The 23028-nt window shown below is 35.8% G+C and overlaps 2 protein-coding genes across 4 annotated transcripts in view; both read left to right on the top strand.

Moving 5' to 3' along the window:
- LOC114358693 (uncharacterized) overlaps positions 1-9814 on the top strand; it is a 152239-nt gene extending 142425 nt beyond the window's left edge. For 2 of the 3 annotated variants that reach the window (XM_028312714.1, XM_028312713.1), the window contains exons 2-3: positions 1754-6137; positions 6266-7816. In XM_028312714.1, the coding sequence (XP_028168515.1) occupies positions 1754-6137; positions 6266-6429 (4548 nt within the window). In that variant the 3' untranslated portion in view covers positions 6430-7816. Of the gene's footprint in view, positions 1-1753; positions 6138-6265; positions 7817-9618 lie in introns of those variants that run through there. The other variant, XM_028312717.1, reaches the window with a different exon arrangement.
- Positions 9815-10685: 871 nt separating this feature from the next.
- The window catches only part of LOC114358692 (uncharacterized), a 211595-nt gene continuing 199252 nt past the window's right edge, over positions 10686-23028 (top strand). The window contains exon 1 of the mRNA XM_028312712.1: positions 10686-10930. The gene's annotated coding sequence lies outside the window, so the exon portion shown is untranslated. The remainder of the gene's footprint in view (positions 10931-23028) is intronic.

A 23028-nucleotide genomic window follows, 5' to 3' on the forward strand; every position in this document is an offset into this window, starting at 1 on the left:
TTAGAACTAATCTTCCTGAGACCCTTTCTGTAGGGCAGGTAAGACATTCCCTACATTCCTTAACAGATTATCCCTGACACGCAAAGTTATGTTGTTGAGTAGATTTAAACCTATAATTAATGTGTAATGACAATCTTCATCACTTTACTCAAAAAATATTTCATGATGCTTCATACCTATACCTAGTTCTTATTGTTGTACTTTTTAATGAATATTTCGTTATTTTTACAAACATAAGTTTCATGGATTACTCACTCAATGTACCTATGTAACGACCAAGTTTAGTACGTAGTACATAAATAATTAATATCTTATTTGAACCCATAATTTAGGTATGCAATATTGCAGTATGTTGTAGATTCCAAATAATTATCAATGTTTCATTCTCCGTATTCGCAAACTTGAAATTTTAAACCAAATGAAAAGAATACGAATTCTTATGTTATCTGCAGACAGCTATGAAATATTAATACTTATCATTGTTATGTATTTAATTTATGTTTCATTGAACTCGTGAAATAAGACCATCTGTATTTGCAGTCCGTAGGTACCATCAAGCGAAAAACTACGGCGAATTTAATTTGAAATAAGTGCGTTTCTTCAACGTTTAAAACATCTGATTCTGACTCTACATAGAGATACAATATTAGTACTGTAATTCATTGCAATGATATATGAAAATTTTAATGTTCACGTAATTATTCAAGGATTTGGTAATTTTATGTAAGTTCAATGCTATATTACCACACAAAACTGACAAAGTCATAAATTATTCAAATGCGTTTATCTACCCTAAAAATATTAATTTTCTTCTTATGTTGGATAGGTTACATGCTAGGTAAGGCAACGATGGTGTTCAATATTATGAGCCGCCATAGACGTCTGACATAGTTTAATCGAACAGACTCTACGTGCCCCGCAGCACAGAATTTTTAACTTAACCTAACTTGGTACAAACAAAAATACACCTTAAATCCTCTGGGCAAAGAATGTCCTCCCTGATCACCAGTGGATCAGGAAGCGATGGTTATTATTTTGTTAGAAAAACAAATCATTAGCTAAGTAGGTAATTTAGGTATAGGCAGACCTTTAAAATCTAACTGTCACCGGAAAAAGTGAATTGTTCTTAGCATTTTGACCACAATCATTAATCCAAAATGACTGCTGCATTCCACACTAAAGATAGTAGCGAATTCAAAACGTCTTTGAACTGTAACCCCGTTTATCTGAAGATAAACCGTGCGTACACGCATCAAGACGAACGGGCTAATTATTTCCGCCTTGTCCAAATAAACACGATGCCACACAACTCATACATTTTTAAATTTTGACACAAAGCCAAACACACGACCTTGGGAACGTCTCTGTAGACAGATAGGCGTTCACTATTTTAGTTATCCCCTATTGTCATGATCACATAATTTTGTGACTCACGAAAATACTCATAAGCTTTTACGTAATATTAAAGCTGTTATTAAGACATTTAAAATGTAATCTGGCAAAGGAAACATGTAAAGTAAACAAAGGCCTCTTCAAAATTTAATTTTATGTATCGTAAATATAAATTGTGAATCTTTTCACTTAACGATTGAGAATTTTACGTCGAATTTAACATGCCTTTGATCAGTAATTCGCCCTAAGTCGATGTAAAATTTGATAAAGCCACCTTTATTGGAATTTCGATATACGAATTCATGTTTGTAATTAATTATGTTACAGAAGGTTTCTAAAATGTTTTTTCTCTAATTTTCAGGCAGTCAACTCACCACCAGTGCCCCACCGAGAGGCGTCGGGGATATCCGCACCATACCGTCCTCAGAACGAAGAATATGCCGCCGTTCAACGTCGTGTTGAGAGGCCAGTTCAAACAGAAGCCGATCCTGAGCGCAAGAAGGAGAAGAAATGGTCTCTAGGAAAACTCTTCCGAAGAAAGAAGAAAGATGAAGAGAGCGAATCATCTTCAGAAAGCGACGAAGGGGTCAGCACCAAATCTCCGTCGAAAAGAAAATCCAAGAAAAAGAAGAAGACCCCGGCCGTCAATAACTTCGACCACATTGTCATTAGGGACACGAGGCGAGCTCAGAGCTTGGCTAAACCAAATATGCGGGACATGACTGATGATGGCGTCTTGTCAGACCCCTCGGCGGGCTTCATAAACTACCGAGCCAAGCAACAGAATATGTACGGTGCATCGAAAGAGTCACTCAGCTTACGAGACGATAATTCCAATCGGTCAATGAAATCTGCACTCGACACTCCATCTAGAAAGACTAGAAAAGGTCGCTTGAAAGCTCGAGTTGAAGCCCTTCGAAACAGTATGCGAGGAGAATCAAGCAGCGATGAGGAATCTTTGAAGTCGTCGAACTCCTCATCTATGGTTAGATTCAGAAGCGATGACTCCCTAATGCGATCTCGGGATAGCTCCTTAAATAAACGGACAAGGAGCGCCAGGAATGAAAGATACATCAAGAGGCTATCAAGAGATGACGAAAACCAGCTTAATAAGGAAGCCGAGTTAATACAGCAAGGTTACACTAAGGCCGAGGTTGAAATGTTGACAAGAACGCCCACCAGTCAAAGCAGCGGTTATGGAACGTGCAAACGCGACCAAACTAACAAGATCAAACAAGACCACCTTTACGCCAATGACGTCAACCGCCGACCTATGAAATCCGAATCTATTTCATCATTCCCATCGACTCAAAGTTACCCCTCATCCATTAATTTTAATGCTAAAGTTAACAACGAGCATATTAACTATTCCATTCAATGCCCAAGTAACATAACTAAGGAACCGCTTTACGCTAATAACCGGGAAAGGAGTGTCAGTAATCAGTATGAGAGACCTGAAAATGTAATGTGCGTCAAATTCCCCTTGGGAAACGTAACCAACATCAAACGAGACGAGAGAGCACCACCAGTGCCACCTCCCCGGGATATGCAAAGGAAGGTTGCTACCCCTATATCGATGTACTATGAAAATAACCCCATAGTAGCAGATAGGATGGGCAGCAACCAGAACATAGTTCACGGTGTACCTAACAACGACTTTGAGAGAATAATGAGACGAAGCCAAGAAAGATCGATGAGTCAAAGCTTTAACGGCTTGAGACGGCCGATATCGAACTCCGAAGATCATATTGCTATGCAAAACAACGAATATCTCCAAAACTTCCAGTATAAGAGCGAACAGCCAAGGAGACCGGCGTCGGTGTCTGCAGAACCAAACCACTATGGCATCTACGCCAATACTCCTCCTTGGAGGAAGAAAGTGGAGCACCCAAATCTTGTCAAGCCAGAACCTGTACAGATGCGGCAAGATTACTTGTACTATGCAGACCAAAGCCCTCGATCAAGAAGGCCTATCAGCATCAAAAATAGTCAAAATAATTACGAAACTCAATATCTGAGTGATTCGCAAGCATCTCTTAATGTAGCCGAAAGTGTTTACCGTAGGCCAAGAAATGCATCTGAGTTTTGGAGAAAAATTGATGATGCCGAAAGACAAAGGCGACAGCACAGTGTGTTTTCAAACTCTAGAAGTAACAGTGAGTATTCTAGCAATACTCCACCACAAAGACTGCAATACTTAGAACAACATAGAAGCAATGGTGTTCGAAATGACAACACTGATATTCAGAATAAAAATAAAATTGACTTTAAATCTCAGTCGTTAGATACCACAGATGGTGCTAAAGTATGGAAAGCGACAACTGAATACAAAAGGTCAATTACTGTAGAACCACCCAAAACAGTAACATCTCCTACTTCTAAGACTCATGTTAGACATAAATCCGATACATTCGTTCAGAATTCGTACCAGGTTCCATCAGACGATGAAAAAAGTTCAGAACGTAGAAAGTCTACAAATCTTGATGACGCTCTTAATGAATTGGAAGCCATTTATAATAGCTTGGGTTTGGGAGATGAAGATTTACTTGACAGAGCTGAACGCCGCGAGCTAATGACGCCCAAGTTTAACGACCATTTCAATGATTGGAATGGTAATGACGATGAAATCCAACTGAGAAGTCAACCGACAACGCCTTTAAGACGTGTGCAAAGAAGATCAACATTGCCAGATAAATTACAAGATGACATGGCATTCCGTAGAATGAATTCATTAACGAAAGAAAAACCAAATTATAAAGACACACAATCACAAATTAGTTACATGTTGGCATCACCTGTTTATGTGCCGTACGGTTCTGACGATGAAAAACATTCTGAAAGGAATGAACCTGACATAGTTCATGACGATGTAGTGTACAGAAATATCAAACAAACGAACAACAGGCTAAAAACTGTAGACCCTCAACCACCATTTGGAATACCCGTGGGGCCAGTCTCACCAGCGCCACAGAGTGACTACCTGCACGCTACACCTGAAAACAAAGGACGATCTCGATTTGTCCCTAGAAGGTCACCTGACATCGTATCAGACGACCTCGCTTATAGAAGCTTAAGAAAAGATAATAGACATTCATCCCTGTTCAATGGCGAAGAATATTTGAATGGACATGTTAATAATAATCATAGTTATGGTGAAAATCCTTTTACAAAAGAATCAGCAGCCAGCCTCAAGAAAAAGAGGGCTGTGAGATCGTTATCGGCGAACATATTCACAATGATACAGAAAGAAATAGATGATGCCCTCAACATGAGTAAAGTGGCTACACTGCAGAAAACTCACAGTAATAGCGATGTAATGAGACGCCTTCGTGAAACCTTCGAAAATAACGACAAGGATCCAGATCATTATCCCCGCAACAAGGTAAAACAAAGACACAATACTGTTAGTCTCTTTGTCAATAACTCCCATACTTCTGCACCTCATTTCGCAAAAGACGATTCATTCATTCACAATGACGATAATTATCTCGCTAAGCCTCCATCTTGTGATAAGTCCAAAAGCTCATCACCATCAAATAGGTCACCACAAGCATCAAAACGGTCATCTAAAGATGAATTCCAGCATGTTCTCAGTATGCTCGCTCAAGAAGCTATGGATACTAGCAACAAATTAGGAGTGGCGTTAGCTGAATTAGATAAAAATAGAAATAACGCTGAAAAGAAATCAGACGTTCAAAGTCGAATTTCTGACAGTAGACTTTCATTCCTAAATGGTCTGACTGGCAGATCTGACAATGATCCTATGCCTGAAGTTAAAGTAGTAAATGTTCATTCGGAGATATTCAATGACCACAGGCCAGATGTAAGTGAAAGAAACACGGATGGAGAATCCACGGCTAAAAAGACTGAAGACAGTCTGTTAGCTATTTCAAATCAGCTGCATAAGGTGGAAGACCAATTAAAACATAGCTTTGAAAAAGATCTTAATGTTGAAGATGAAAGCTTAAACCTTTCTAATTATGTAACAAAAACAGAAAACCAATTAAAGGCTGAACAAACTACGGTTGCAATCCCTGAAAATAAGTTAGTACCAGATATAGTTCCTTTAAACGTGAAAAATGATTCCGTCAAAGTTGAAAATGCCAGTGAAGTTGAAAAGATACCTGAACCTCAATTAATTAAACCTGAATACAATTCATTGAACCCGTTCCTAAATACAGATGACAAGTTGAAAGAAATTAATGAAATTAATGCATTTAAGGAATTGAAAGATGGTATTTCTGATTTAATAGCAGGCATAACGCAAGTAAATGAGAAATTTTTTGTTCCTAAAACTCCGAAAGTAGAAACTGTTACCACTGAAAATAAAATGACTGGTATCTCGGAAGCGAGTGAAAAACTAAACCAAGTATCTGAAAATATTCGTAGACAAGAAGTACCGAATCGGGCTTCTGTTAATTTATCGATTTACGAAAACGATTTAGAAATTAAGAGAGAAAACGCTGATTCGAATGAGTACAACTCTTCAGAAGAGTTGGCGACTATATTTAAATTGGACGGTGTAAGTCAGAGACGTGTAGATAACGAGGATGAGAAAGAGCCAGAAAAGGCTGTTCGAAGCGATTTGAGCTCACCGAAACTCGTCCAAACAATGAATCAGCAACTGAGAAGACTCTCAGTGGACCAAACCAACGACACTCCTAGTCAAAGCAACTCACTGCCAACTAACGTAGTGCCGTGGAGGACCAAAAGGCAAAACCACGATTCACAACAAGACTACAGAGGTACGTGGCCCATTCTCATGCACGGTATTTGGTGTTCATTTTAACCATTCGCATCCCGCTTTTTTTGTCGTTTAATTTGTTTTTTTAGATGTAGTTTAAATTTTGTGTGTTCGTTTTTGTTTCTGCAGGCAGTAGCGCGCAGTCGAAGCGCGATTGGCACGACACTGGCACGTTGATGCTAGCTTGCTCGTACACTTTGATGATCTCCCAACACTTGGCAGAGCTGGACTGGCTGACGCTACTGGGCTTGCTGCTCGCAATTGTCACTATTATCGCTATGCTAATAATCTAATCTAACACGCCCTTTGTTGTCTAAATTCAACATCTATTGCAATCGCTGAAATCTCTAAGGAATGATACGAAAGCGGTTTCTATATACAAAAAAATATTCGTCGATATCTTTAAAGTACCAGACAATTTCGTCTTCAAAGGCAAATTAAAAACAATAATTAATAAAATAATTATAGTTACGATTAGTTAAGTATACCTACCTATTTCAATTATTTTGATTGTGATAGATGTTGAAGAAAAGCTTCAGGACCTGTATTTTGAAATTGATTGAAAACTTACGGCATTTTGAAAATTTGAATTCAGAAATTGGATAAAATAATTTAGGAGCACTGAATACGCGATTTGAGATTAAATCGTCCAAAAATACGAATCCTGATCGCATTAAATTTTAATGCATTATTCAAATATTAAGACAGGTACTTCAACTTAAAGAGAGCTTTCATTGTAAATTACTTACAATAAAAAAAAAATAAGTTAGGTACTTAGTACTCATTCTTTGCTACTTTCAAATGTTTTTTCCTAATACTAATTATTTCACTGAAAACTTGTTTTCATTGAAATATGGCTATCATTATTACGTATAAATAAATACTTGTAGGTAAATATCTTTATTTTTTTTATTATGATAAAAACAACGAAATAAAAGTTTATAGGGACGACGAATCAATTTTTTTTAAAACAATGAACTTTTTTTTACATTTATGTATTAGTTACGTAAGTATGTAAACCTATATTTCATAAATATATTTATTAGTAAGAAACTGAAAATTTTGGCCTATGTTCAGCATTGGACGTCCTGTGGCTGAAATAAGATTATGTTTTTATAATTATTACTAGCAACCATTATTTAGCAAGTTTTCGTTTTTACCTAGCTAGTTTAAATTAGGTATTTGAAATTATGATGCTTTTATTTTTATTCAATAGTTTAAGCACTTTTGGAAACCACTTCCAATAACATAAAATCATAAGTTTTTTATCAACATTAGCTATCTAACTGTGATGTTATTTTTATGTCCTTTTTATTATAAAATAAGTTGCACATACATAATTCTTAGTTTCTGTGCCAAAACAACGATCAAAGGATGTTTTAAATGTAAAACTTTTGTAAACAATACAATGAATGGCTTTTTAAGCATGTATTCGTGTGTTAATTATTTTACCGTTTGTTTATTATTGCATGTTTTTTTGTATTTTATTAGAAGTTGTGTATACCGATAATCATAAGTTTACATAATCCGTTAACCCATGTTAATTATTGAGGCATAGTTTATTTTTATTACATTTTACATTACTTAGTATATCAGAAGAAAAGATCAATTTTAATTATACAGGGTGTTAGGTAAATGGGTATATGAGCCGACACTAACCCATGTTAACATGGTCATATAAATGGTATTGTGTAATCAGTTTGATATCATCATTTTTTTTTAATTTTCATACAAAATTAATTTTATAAAATCCGATTTGTATGAAAAATAAAATAATTAAAATGAAGATATCAATTTTCTGACTTCACCATACCATTTATATGACCATGTTAACATGGGCTAGTGTCGGCTCATACCCATTTACCTAACAACCTGTATAATTTATGTACAGTAAATGATTAATATTTAAGATAGCTTATTTCATTTATCATCAGGTCATTTAGTCTTCATTGCAGAAGCATGACCTTTTATAATTTTCCAGAGGCAAACGAAGGATTTGGCCTAAGTGAGTACACCTCCCACTGGCTAGCCAAACGGGTTGGGGAGGCCTGTTATTCGCATCAGAGGCGGCGTAAGGCGTAGGCGACGTGGGCCACCGCCTACGGCCTCGCGGTACAAGGGGCCTCGCGCATCAAAAATTTTGAAAAAATGTATACAAGGTGGAGATGACAATATCACAATACGAACATTGACTATTAAATATAAATTCTTGATAGCTAAACAATGTAGTTAAAAATAAAAATATATTTTTTTCCAAACAAATTCAGCCATAATCAAACACAAAATTAAGCAACAACACGGTTTTAAGTGACGGACATTATTCTTTAAATAATCACTGAATCAAGAAATCAGAAACTGTCAATGTATAGACCTTTGACCCTTTTTTTTATTAGGGTTCCGTAGCCAAAATGGCAAAAACGGAACCCTTATAGTTTCGTCATGTCCGTCTGTCCGTCTGTCCGTCTGTCCGTCTGTCCGTCTGTCCGTCTGTCCGTCTGTCCGTCTGTCACAGCCGATTTACTCGGAAACTATAAGTACTACAGTGATGAAATTTGATGGGAATATGTGTTGTATGAACCGCTACAAAATTATGACACTAAATAGTAAAAAAAAGAATTGGGGGTGGGGCCCCCCATACATGTAACTGAGGGATGAAAATTTTTTTTCGATGTACATACCCGTGTGGGGTATCAATGGAAAGGTCTTTTAAAATGATATAAAGTTTTCTAAAAAACATTTTTCTTAAAGTGAACGGTTTTTGAGATATCAGCTCTCAAAGTCGTAAAAAGTATGTCCCCCCCCCTCTATTTTTATAACTACGGGGTATAAAATTCTAAAAAAAATAGAGGTGATGCATGCTAATTAACTCTTTCAACGATTTTTGGTTTGATCAAAGTATCTCTTATAGTTTTTGAGATAGGTTGATTAAATTGACATAATAAGTTTATTATATTTGCTGCTACGGAACCCTTTGTGCGCGAGCCCGACTCGCACTTGGCCGGTTTTTATTTCATAAAATCCGTCTTCAGGTCGCCACAGAACAAGGCCTCGCGAAATCTGTCTTGCCCACATCAAATTTAGGTCTTGCCCCGCCTCTGATTCGCATTTTTCATCGCTTTGTTTAGAGCAGGGGTGGTCGATCGCGAATATTAGTCCAGTCGATCGTGGCAAGGTAAAAAATACTACATGATTGTGTACTAAATTATTCTGTTTCATTTAAGATTTCAAGAAGTATGTAAGTGATAGAATAACCCAGGGTTTCGTTAGTAAACATTAGATCGTACTTATGTCTAATCAAGTTGGCCACCTCTGGTTAAGAGTATTTCATTATTATTTGAAGTCAAGAGAATTTAGAGCCCTTCTGAAAATTGTAAAAGCTACGAGCTTAAAATAAAAGTTGTTCTTTTCTTCTAATTCTTATTATTTTGTAACCATCACCAGTGTAATAAAGGCTGCTTATTAAAGTGTAATTTTGTTTATAGGTGATAACTGAATGCCACCACGGTACTACGACCTGCATCTAAAATTACTTCTGTTTCTATATTAAATAAACTTCTGTATTTTGTCCTATAGCTTTATGTAATTACCTATATTATGTTTATGTAGAGGCTTCCAGTTATAAAGAGAGCATTATTTATATGAAAGAAGTTATAATTTAAATAAAATGTTTCAGTTTTATGGTGTATTGTTTCATTTTAAGAAACCTAATAGGATAGAACCTCTCCTATTTATCTGACGAAGGGTCATAATGGCTCAGTAAAGTTTAACGCATTAATTTCTAATTTTCTACAAGGCAACTTTGCAACTTTGAAAAACTGCAAAACTTTGAGTAGCTTTAATTAACTTTTTATTCCGTAAGTCATAAATAAGATAGATGCATATTTCTACAGGCACAACTCGAAATATTGTAATAGTTTAATTAATTCAATTATAGTAATAATAATTTCATCGAAGTTGGTATTTTTTTTCCCCGATTGGGTGTGGAATTTGATAGCGCAAGTTAGTATTTTTGAAAAACTTCATGTTAAAAATACCTAAGAACAGAGCCATCTAGTGAAAAATAATTAAATGAAAATATTTATGAACACAATACTAGATGGCGCTGTACAATATAAAGTTATGAAAACACAATACTAGATGGCGCTGTACCACGTTAACTTGTACGTACACAATACTAGATTGCGCTGTTCTAAGTTTAGTTGTAAATACACAATACTAGATGGCGCTGTACAACGTAGAGTTATACACACAATAATACTAGATGGCGCTGTACCAAGTAAACTTGTACGTACACAATACTAGATGGCGCTGTACAACGTTGAGTTGTAAATACATAAACATAATACTAGATGGCGCTGTATACCGTAAATCATTATAAGACGACCAAAAAAGATAAAATCATTAAATAGGCATTTTTTAAGTTAATTAAAGGGCATAATTAAGTTTACTTTGCATAAATTAATTAGTTTATAGGGTTAAAAAGAGTCAATCCTTTAATTTTCTCAGCTTAATCTGTGGCTCCTCATGTCAGTAGTTGAAAAAAAAAAACTGTCGATCTGTCACTTTTTCGCAAGAATCCTCTGCGTGTTGTGAATTTTATTTGCAAAATAATTTTTAATGTTTTGAATAGTCCGGTAAATAAAATAATTGTGATATCTATTTTTTTGGGTATTTTGTACTTAGTGCTTAGTGATTCAATGGATGAGACAATGCATGAGCGTTTGTTATGTTAATTTGTGTGTACATCAACCTACTTTGTTCCTGTTGACCTGCCTTGACTGTGATTTTTAAAAGGTACGTAACGGTTTTATTTTTATTTTCCTTTGTAAATATTTAATTATAGACTTATGAATAACAAATTTAACACTCTAAGTTTACGTCGTTGTTCGCTATTCTTTATTAGCAGTTATTACTTTATTATTGCACGATTAATAAAAAAAAATGTGCACTATCCACCAACTATTTCCAGTGATTTATCGAAAGTATTAATTGAATAGGAAATGCCTCTGTACTATTACTTAATTGTAAAGTAGTAGGTCATTTCAATAAAATATTATTTCTGGTTTAGAAGTATAAGGAAACATTTTAACTAACTACCTTACCCAAGTAAAATATTTTTCAGTAGTAGGATTGCACAGGAATGCCTTTGGTAAGATAATATTTTCCTGCATTTTTAGTTATTTTCTGTGTAGTTTATACTGCCATCAAAATATTATGGTAGGGTTCCATTTGTCATCATTTGCTATTTGAATAGTTAGTGCCTTAAACTAAATTAAGTTAGTTTATGTTTATAAATTCACGTTAGATCTATTTGTGTTAAAAATTCTAAAACATGAATTAAATAAATACCTATTACCAACATTCCAAAGAAATAGGTTGGTGTGAAATGGTGTGAGATTAAAAGTGCTTGTATGGTGATGAGTGAATATTGAAGTGAATCGGTCAGTCAGTCCCATTGTCAAAATTGACACAACAGGACTGCCATGGCCCGAAGCAGTGGCAGAGTTAAAGTAATATTCGGTTTGTTGTTATTTTAATAATTTATCATTTACATACCATGAAAATGCCATAGACTTAAAAATTTGCATCTTCTTTTTCTTCTTCTTATTGTGTCGACAACAAACGTATACAGTGTCAGCCCAAAACTCCGCTACAAGAGTGGTGTTGTCAGTAGCATTTATAAAATCATCCTATGTGTAGTTGCTTGGGCCAGGCGTCTTATTTATTGACAATGTTTAGATACCATTGCAAGCAGGGATTTAAGCAGAAAGTAGCAGCTATTTATTTATGAGGTAAAAATTATCCACTTAAAAAAAACGAATACGTCCAACATTGACTGAGATATAATTTGGAGACATAATATGACATCATTATAATAACACTACTCCTATTAAGTAGTCAAGTAATATTAAAAATTTGGAGACATAATATGACATCATTATAATAACACTACTCCTATTAAGTAGTCAAGTAATATTAAATATTTGTATTACAAATCAAACAATACCTTAGTAGGTAGATAGGTAGTTAATTTATTTTATAAGATTGTAGTATGGAAGTTTCCAATAAATGAGTCATGTTAACTGATAATCGAAGTAAAGTCAGAAAATGTTACAGACTTGTTAGGGTAATAGAAAGTAAAAGGCTTAGATAGTAAATATTTAATTTATTAATGTAACAGTTAAAGAAATTAAATTCTGTAAAAAAATGCATTATTACAAGGGTATGTAGCCAATAAAACCAAACTTAATTTTAACTCAAGAGAGTTTGTACCTGCATAGGGTTTGTTCTTAGTTTCAAATTCTCTCCTCTCTCGGTCCCTCACAGCACAGATTAGGATCGCGACAATATTTAATTTTATAGTGTTCCTCCACAGACTGCGGTCATATGCTGTGTCCGCACGATGTATACTCCCGCCCACCGTCTTTTTCACTGCGTCTGACCATCAATTGTGCCATCAACTAGTCGGTGCCCTACCCAGAGTTTCGAATTAGTGAGCACAAAATAAATAAAAAATGTACCTAGCCTGCTATTTGCCACAGTACCTACTGAAATGCTCTTTTGTCCTCATTGTTCCCCATACTGGTCATAAATAATTTCCAGGGTGTTATTTCTCAAGTTGTCGGATGAGATGTAGTTATCTTCTTGAATCTTGATTATCCAGAATCAAAGGAACATCGGAATTCGGACGTATGTTGTCTTTTCCAGTCATGTCTGGATCTGCTAAGTGGTTTACTGACATGGCACTTAGTAACAATGACAAATTGCTATTCTATGAATTAAACAGTATGAATCAATCTTTTTGGGTATTTTTATGCCCTAGTTTTTATGCATTTGCTGTCTGTCGTATTAAAACTAAAGTTCCAGCAGTAGATAGTTAATTATATTTAGTTAATTTTAGCTATTTCTGCGGTTCTGGCACTTGGGAAAAAGAGTCATTCGCAAATTTTGAGCGTAAAATCAATTAGTTCCTGAACTTTTCCTAATAACCAGTAGTACTGAAGCAATGAGGAAGGCCCTTGGTTGGAACTAGGTCACAAATGATATCGAGGGCCCCAGCCGAATAGGAAGTGATACATCTGGGGGATCCGTCGGCTCGGACAAGGGACCTTAGATCTATTTTTAGTGGTTTGCCATCTTCCTTGATGTCGGTCGTGTTTATTTTGAGGGGCTATTGTTGAGATTGTTCTGGGGTCATAGGTCAATATTTTTGTTATTTTGTAGCATATCTCACCCAAAAAACAACCTGTGCTATTTGCGAAGAGTCAAATTAGTATAAAAAATAAAATTTGCTTAGGGTTGTTTCTGATATCCTCTTGTTACCTTCAAGTCCTACAACCTACGGAAGAATAGACTTTATAGGTAAGTACGTCAGCTAAAGCCTTGGTTGTAGAAAATCATTCATTTGTTGTTCTATTCTCTAAAGGTCGCCGCTGATCAAACCTCCAGATAAAATCTTAGCTCTCTAACTAAACCATAAAAACAGATGTGAACTGTTATAAGTCATAGCAACCAATAGGTAGGTACCACCTACATCTAAACATCGGAAATAATGGAACAACAACCTCCGCCTACATACAAATATCGGAAATAACGTAAACATAGAATAGGTAAAGAATTGCTGATAATGCTAATGCGCCCTTGGACTTGACCTGGGCCCACGCTAGCCATTAAGTTTGCGTCCTCATGGGGCCATGGCCCATGATATTGGGCAAAGTGCTTTGCGTGGGTCATTAAGTAGTAGGGAAGACCAATTTTTCATGTCATGCAAATCCACTAATAGGTTTCTTTATAAAAAATACTTTATCAGACGTGAAATGTTATAAAACGTACATAAAGAAAATACCTATAGGTTTCATGGAAAATTAAATGAATCGAATAGGTACCTACTTGTTGGCGGATTCTCTAGATGTGGTCAGTCATACAGGCTGTATTGAAAAGTTACAACACAAATATGTAAGCCAAGAGTTGGTTAGAGGTCATCCACCCAGCCGAATTTCTATTATCCTCAAAGTCCTTACTCATACCACAATATCGTCGAAAGTTACTTTAAAATGTCTAAAAGTGGACACATTTTTGCATCTGTCTGTACCAGTACCAATGTCGTCACGTTCGTTCCGAATAAAGCTCAAAGTTTCCGTTAGTCACCATGTCTTACCTTCATTGAGCTTTTTTATCTCTCAAGCACATTAATTTATAACTGCTTCCCTTTATGTCTCATTTGAACAAGTCGGTCTGTGGATTTTGGTTCAGAATTAAATGATGATGATGACGATGATAAAGTAAAAATTAAACTATTAGGATTAAGGGCTTTGAAGGTCGTAAGCTGACTTGGTGCTGCTGAAGCTTTAATGGACACATCAGACAAATCGTCCTTATTGTAACCTTATAAGTTGCCACAGTATTTGGTACTTGATGTGTCTGCCGTAGGTACCTACACTGTCTTTTTCGTAAAATTTAAGTCCACCGCTTATCAGAAAACGAAAATATACTTTGCGAAAGGTTAGAAACTGTTTAGGTTAGTCAACAGTACTTTGAAGTATAATTATTAAGTTTGATTGTAAGTAATTGCTATTAGATAACTAAAAGCAGGTGTGCACAATAAAATGAACATAGTTGCTGTGCAACTGGCGGTGCAACGATCGCAATGTCCGTCGAACCGTGAATATTCATATCCAATTACTGCACAAATTGTAATTTCCGTTGCATTAGACGTGGTTTCTAAAACTCAAGGAGCCTATTAGGTCTGCTTTGAATTATTTCGTGAAGGCCCCAAGGCCTCGATTACACGAGATAATGGAAGCCTTAAAAAAACTTCTCCGAAGCCAGTATCTTAATTCTCAGTTTTGTGATCTTGTGGTTAGATTAGATTAAATAGATGGAAACCTGCGGTGATACGCGATTTTTAAATAACCTGCCATTTATCCAATAGGTACCTTACCTTAATGACGCTATCTAAATAATAGGCGCTCCTTTTGAAGTAATACGAAGTACTCATTTCATTGCACTTCCGTTAATATTATATTCTTATTATCACAAATTGCCTCAACTAAATATAGTATACCGCAAACGATCGAGAAACTACATAGCAGTAATAAATATAACATTAGACAATTCTTTATTTATGTACGTTACTAATTAGATACTTAAATAACTAATTTCTGTTAAATGGACAATATTTTATAATAAATTAACTTTATGATCCGTTTTTCTCAAATAATGCTTATTGCAAGAATGTTTGTACAGAAGAAAGACAAATATTTTTCATCTCGCCAATATCGAACTGGTTTCTTCGATCCGCGTCTTCAAAACATACTTATTATGTATGTCGAGGTATAATCAATCTAAGTTCCTTATTCGAGGTACAAAACAACATAGTGACCATGTGTTTAATGGATTATGTTGTGTGAAATTGTATTGTTTCTGTAACCAGGCTTTAGTGAAGGAAAGTGGGCCAGGTCACATAGTCCCCGCAGTAGTCGGTGAGAAACAAAAAGTACGTAGATATCAAATTGCGTCCAATTTTCTCTGCTGTTTCCGGACCGAAGTGGTCAGCCAATTTTTTCGTGACCCTCATGCTTTTCGGTAGTTGGCCACGTGTCAGACGGATAATTTGATCGGGAAATTGGACTGTTCGGAAGATCCCATCTGTCGACGGAATTGACTCACTTTTAACTTGCTTATTGCTCAACGAATGTCTTCAATTTTCTATTGAACAAGAAAGTAATAGATAGAAACGTATGTACTCTCTCTTCAATGTTTTATTAGACAAAATAAATAATAGAAAGCGAAAAATATTATGTTGGAAAGTTTGGTTCTCTCGGGGGTTGAGGAGAAAATATGACAGCGCGGCCCATGGGATGTTTCACAATCAAGCTATGTCAATGGAGGGAAAGATGAAAAAATATTCCATGAATTTGTGTAATCATGAATACAAATTGAAAACCATGAACAGGAATACGCCGAAAAGAGGCTTTCGATGTTTTTTATTTAAACTAACATCCATCTCGTTTTACGATTTGCTTACTGTAGCCTCTTCTTTATCCTGTTCGAGCAACATAAAAAACTCCAGTCATTTGTCATTATGTCACCAGTATTTTTTCATTTTGTTTGAACTTGATGAGAACTCTATTGGCGTGGAATATAATCCTCGTTTATCATTGTTTGAATAAATTTTATATTCTCAATAAAGCAGAATGTATGTATTTATAACACAAACAAGATTAGTGGTGATAGTGAAGTCATTGGTTTTGTCTTGTTAATTGTCTTATCAACGTAAGCAATTTGTCTCAAATCACAAATACGCGCAAGGTCGAACAGTGTAATTAAAATTATTTTTGACTTGAATGACTAACAAAGTCAGTTGTTATGATAACGAAGTACACGTTCAATAATATAAGTATGAAGTCATGCGATGTATTATAATGTCTATTTAACTTCAATATTATATTAACGTTTGACAATATTGTTAGGTTAGGAATCAGTTTGTCGATTAGTTCGAAATTAGCATTATCTGTACAATGATCTTTAACCATCAATTTGAATAGAAAGAGTTTTTATCGTCGAAGCGAACATACATCTGCCTGCCCACACCAGAGAACCTGTCTGATATGATAATCAATCTACATTATGGCTCAATATTTTCATGTCACGTTAGCATCGCGGACTTTCTCTTTAATCTCCATAAACTGTTCTAAAACTCTTCGAAAAATGACACTTAGCTACGCTTCGCCAATGTTGGCTTCAATATGAGTATTTGCAATTTTAATCTGCGGTTGCAGTGAATTGTATTTTTTGTTCTCCGGATTGTTAAATTCGGCTTCATCTCGAATTTCGTTTTTTTCGCGAATGCATCGCGATTTTCGTACGAGTCTACCGGTTCAGAACCGGCTTCCGCGTGACGTGTCGCGTGCGCCTGTGCTCGCCTCGCCAGTATCGTTCCTCGCGCCGCACTAACAGGTGCATTCGATATCTCCTGCGTTTTCTGACCCCCTGGTACCTTGATCATTGTGATAAACCTAAATACAGGACCAAGTGCTGTGTTTTGTGTGATTTTTTACACCATCTTGGAAATTACCTCCATTTCTTACCTTCAGGTAACTTCTTTTTCAGTTTTGTTCGTTTTTAACTTTAAGTTAACTTTTTTAAGTTGTAATGGTCAGTTTAAATTATGTAACGGTCATCATTGAACCAATTTGGTTGGTCAGTTGAAAGTTACCGATTTCATGGTGGCTTGAATGAATCAATTTGAAATTCAATTGGATTTTTTGTGTTCGTTCGGCGATGCAAGTTTTAAGTTATTGCTGCTAATTACCTTCCATACTTGCATGTGAATATACTTTTAGGATATAATTTTAGTTCAAGAACGTATTTCTCAATAACAGCCAATAGTTATTATAAAATACATTATGTATACTGTTAGAACTTGCCACGAAACCGTTACTTACTATAAACAAAACTGCTCGTACGTAGCAGGTAATTATGGATGAGTTTATTTTATATTTTTTGCGCTTTTAAATCGTTTCTAACTGTAGTAATAATAAATGTATTATGCGTGGGCGATCTCTATATGGATACAATGCAATAAACACTTAAATGGAGATGTTGTGTTGTTTCTACATCTATGTCAATGAACTTAATTGCTCCATAATGGAAAATAAAATTATTAAACATTCAACAGTAATATCTTTAGCGTGTATACCACTAGCTTTTGACCTAATTATTTTACTTTCAACTCAGTACATCCGCTACATTTTACAATCAATATTGTTGAAACAAGAGAAGGAAAACTGAATGCAGTGATGCAAAAATTACGGTTTTTACTTGTTTTTCAAAGAGCATCTGGATTCTTCAGGGATGCATCATCCAAAGTGCATCCGTGCCGAAAGTTGGATGCATTTCATAATTAAAAAATCGTGCTTGATTTTAACGAACGCACGTTCTGCATTAATCACACGCTAGTAATAAATCAATCAATTAGTACCGGTATGTTTGAACTTTTAAGTGTGCTGGAGTTACTTCAATGACGGGCAAATGTTAGAATTTCAATATACAGGGTGTCCCTGTAAGTATGGAACAAACAAAAAGGATTGATTCAACTATAATATGCAAATGCAACAAGTTTCCTGCAGAAACAGTAACCAAATTCTCAAAAAAAGACAATTTCTATGAAAAGATTAAATTTTTTTTTGGAGGAGTTATTGCTTTTGAGCCGTCGAATCAAACCTTTTTGTTTGGTCCATACTTGGATGAGATAGCAGATATCACGCTCCAAAGAATCTGGAAATTTATAGACTCAACGGGACTAAGCAGTGAACTCTAAAGACAAGGGCTGCCACAATAGATCAAACCTGGTCGAGTTGGCGCAAATAAAGGCCCAAAAACCAATAATAATAATAATAATTGGTCCATACTTACATGAACAGTAATGAACACTCTGTATAGTGTCAGTGTGTCGATATCGCAACAGCAAAACGTTATAGAATATTCATGGAATTCTAGCTGCCTTCTGGTGTTAGAACGTAACGTGGAGACTGGAAATCATGATGACACACATATCCAGGCGGTGGCTCTAGCACGCAACTTTTTATCGAGGTCGCTGGAATAATCTGCTAGGGGATACGACTGCGAGTCAAAGGCTCTACGATTATCGATATTCGATATGTAGTTTTGGTAGGCAATGAACTTAGTGTGGTTTGGTTTTAACTTGCTATCTTATCTTACATAATTAATCGGTGCAGGGTGGCGATTTAGCTACATGCAATATTTAAGTCAGCGATTATGCTCATCAAAACAACCACTTTAGATACGTTATCGTAAAAATAATTCAGATGATGCATGTTGATGTGGGGCACTGACTTGTACGGAAAAGTGCAAAAAACATATTCGCAAATTAAATGAAATTATAGTAAAAGTGGCAGGTTGCAGGTATCTAAATCCTGTGTCTTGTTTGGTTTTAATTTTGGCGTAGAAAAGCATTCAGGCAAAGGCGATCTTTTACTGGGTCAGTCATTTTATACGACATCTTCGCAATTCTCCTATTCTCACAGAAAAGCAATTTGTCATATTTTCATCATACCTTTCCCCCATTGTTGAACAATGGATGCACGTCTGATGATTCACAATCCAGGCCTCACAAATCTGGTCGCATTGTCATGTTTACTTTGATACGGAATCGTATCCGTCTGCTTAATCTTTTGCAACCCACTGACCCATATAGCTTCGTACCTAAAGATTTGAAGCGTTTTTTTTTCATAAATCTACAATGTGTACAGGGAACTTCTCGTTTCTATTCTTTTTCGATTTCCGCTTCATGAACTAAGCGCTTAAGAATGTAGAAACTAGAAAGTACATCGGCTATGTTGGTTGCAGACTTTCGTACATTTGTTGCAGCGGATCTCACACTTGCAGCTCCGTTGTCCGAACTACAAATAGCGGCGAAAATAATTGTCAACGGTGCGAATCTAAAAATATACGTGATTCGGGTCGGGTTGAATCATGCGTTGTTTTGAATACATTAGTTTTTTAAGCCGAAGCTTAAGAGAAATTGCCACAATTCTCGCTGTGTTGCCTCGAGTTTACTACATTATTACACCGGTTTATATTCGTGCTAGTGATCGGCCTTTATTTGAGACTGAATGACTCTCTTTTAATTTTTAAACCTATAAACAAAGCAGGTTTAAAATTTTAGCCGTCGAACCGCCTGAACGAATTGTAATTAATATTACATATAGAATAAGATGCAACCAAAATGAAAAGCAAACCATTTGTGATCCACGACACAAAGCCAGGCATTCATCTTTTACGAGCGTAATCAGCATTACAATAAACTCCACAAAAGTTCACTCTTGCGTCTCGAATAAGGCAATTAGACAACTATAACTCTCAGGAGAATTTATTGCCGGACAGGCGTGTAAATCGATTACCGAGTAGAATGCATTTTCCGTTAATTTCGCGAGTGCCGTACCGAATAAGGACAGAGCACTCGATGTCCAATGCCGAAAGCCAAAAATGTGCCGGACCGGTCACCATTGGGCTATAATTCGTATAAATTAAACGAGATGTTCCAAGGCGATCGTATTGAGGTCTTGATTACCGAACTTCATAAAAACTAAGGCAGAAAAAGCCTCAAGAAATTACTGCCCAATACAATTTTGACGTAAAGTATTGGTCTATGGATCTTATGCTCAGTAATGCGAACGCACCTGTTTGCTACACTATGCTAACTCATATTAACGACACATCTAACTTGCTACATCATTAGTAGCTCATATTTTCAGAGTATGGTAGGTCCAATCGAAGTTTTAAATTGACCGGTACCGCAATTTCAACCCTATCAGTATCAATCATTTTCTAGGAATAAGTAACCCAACCCCAAAGGTACGAAGCACATTGCGAAAGAGACAGCCTTTGATGAGATAGAGCTTCATCCCTGTCTGTCACTCCTGGTGACGTGTAAGCCATTAGCCACCCCGACACTTGTCCAATATGACCGTCGGTATTCTAAAAATACCGACAAACAATGCTCCATAAAAACAAAGTCCATAATTTCGAGCACGCCATTATTGTAGTCGAAAAATTCCGCTCAATTTTTGCATTTTTTTGATTGACATGGGCTTTTGTTTAATCTTATAAGTCTCATACTACTCATTTCTTTGAACTACTAATTCGTTAGTACGCTTCGCAGATTGGAAAATAATATAAAATTTTGTAATTATTGTATCATTTCAATCTAAAGCAATACCAAGAAGTTTAGATTTTAAGATTCCCCTGATGTTTTTATTGCCATCTTTAAAGAATTTTAATATTGATAATCCAAATTCTTTCGTCAATATCATACACGAGTGCCCTATATCTGTATTCTGTTCGTATATTTAATACGCTCTCGTTATCATATTTATCATCTTTATTGGTTTCATGTGACATACATCTGTACGATATCGCCATCATTTGTATCTGATTATATTTTGCAATGTCCGATGAATGTTTGATGTTTTGAATTTTCGCAATTCACTAGAATGTTCTTTAAATGTCAGATAAATGTGATGCGTCAGATAGTTAATCCATCATTGATAAACACCAGTTAACGCCTCCAGGTCAAGTGGAGTCAGTGGATCAGGTCACATCACCGATACAGTTGGCTATAAAAACGATCAAACCAGTTCAGTTTCCAAACAAAGAAGTAGGTAAGTTACATAAAGGAGTTACACAGAGCAACAACTTTAGATAGGGAGAGGAAAGTCCACAGCAGGTCGTTTGCGTCTATCTTTACTTTTATGAGCCGTGCAAATATTGACACGATGTATTATCGGCCATTACGTGTTTTACACATTATATTTAGACGATTCGCTTTCAAAATGTCGTGCTTAATAGCTGCAAATTGTAGGGGTATTTAGAGATCTGGTTCAAAAAGCAAACTTTCTGTTTTCTGCGGTCTAATCTTATTTTTTTTATTGAAAGTCATTAAATAAAATGTCACATCTAAGCGTTATCGAAAAACGTGTCCATTATTGTATTAATTTAGGGCTGAATTAATCGTCCGGCAAAATATGTCTCCAGAGATACTGTTTTTGGGTACATTAAAATTCATTCCGTGTAAAAACAATAACGAATATGATATTTACGTAATATACATCCTAAAGCCATGATTTATGTTTATGCTAATATCTTTTTATTTTGAATGATGTTGGTATTCCGCGTAATACTTCTCTTTGAGGTAATTTGAATTTACTCGTGCTCCATAATTCACTTTCTGGAGAGCGTTGATGTGGCCTGAATAATGATGTGTTCGTTAAAATATTTCCACCTGCTTGATTTACTTGGGAGTGGCTCCTTTCTCATTATGATAGTAATAAACCCTAACTATCTAATAATCATAAACAAACAATCCATAAAGACTGATATTTTTGACGTCATCACCCTTCAATCAATCCTATATTTCCAATATTTCCTATATTTCCTAATTTTGCAATTCGTAATTTTAAAACTTTCAAAAAGCACAATGGGATGGGAATGGCATATGTCCAAAACCTATCTAACTTTAGTCCAAGTTAGATTAGACTCGGTTAAACAAGCTCAATTTGCTTAAAAATGCTATACACATTTTCTGTATTCATAATCTGGATGAAAATTATTCAGACGGTAACGGCTCGTGTGTCGTGTGTATTTTCTCTTTCGTTTAATTTGTTTTTGTTTTGCGTTAAACGTATTAAAAGTAAATCCTCCTAATTATGTAACAACTTGGTTATTTTTCTTACATTTTTATGCTACACCGCTAGTAATAGTAAGTAAGCATTACCAAACATCTCTTACTGGACGTCTACTGTTGAACCTGCTCTGAACTTGACCTACATCCATCTTGACTTTTAAGTCGTCACAATGGCACGGGCGTGTGGTCTCTCCTTTCGAAAATATTTCTGCGTCATCGATTATTGCTTTTCCAATCTAAAATATCCTCTACACATACTTGATGTCTTCGCCATGACTACAGATTATCTAGGACTCCCTTGACTGTGGCGGTATCCATTGTTCATCGTCAAGTGTCTCTAGTAGTAAAACGTCACATCCATGAGGAGTACCCTTTATGTACAGCATAATGAAGGATCCATTGTTGTATATTCTCCCGATAGAAGCGTTATGCCCAGGGTATGCTTCGGAGACTCCAAGGCAATCTCCCTTATCTGTCACTAGAATTTTGGTCTAGGGCCAAAGGTTTTCTGTATATCATCTGATGACCAATACAATAAATAAGGTCACCTTATGTCTCGTGCTCCCACATTCATGCACGTGATACATGCTGATATCGCCAAGGGAGTAGGATATTCAAGTGACAGTTTTCTGCTAAATAATGACGCCAATGTTACTTAATATTTGATTATGTCAAGCAATTTGCT

Source organism: Ostrinia furnacalis, unplaced genomic scaffold (genome assembly GCF_004193835.3).
Source record: "Ostrinia furnacalis isolate ACB-3 unplaced genomic scaffold, ASM419383v2 OfSCF4102, whole genome shotgun sequence".
In the NCBI taxonomy this organism is placed as follows: domain Eukaryota; kingdom Metazoa; phylum Arthropoda; class Insecta; order Lepidoptera; family Crambidae; genus Ostrinia; species Ostrinia furnacalis.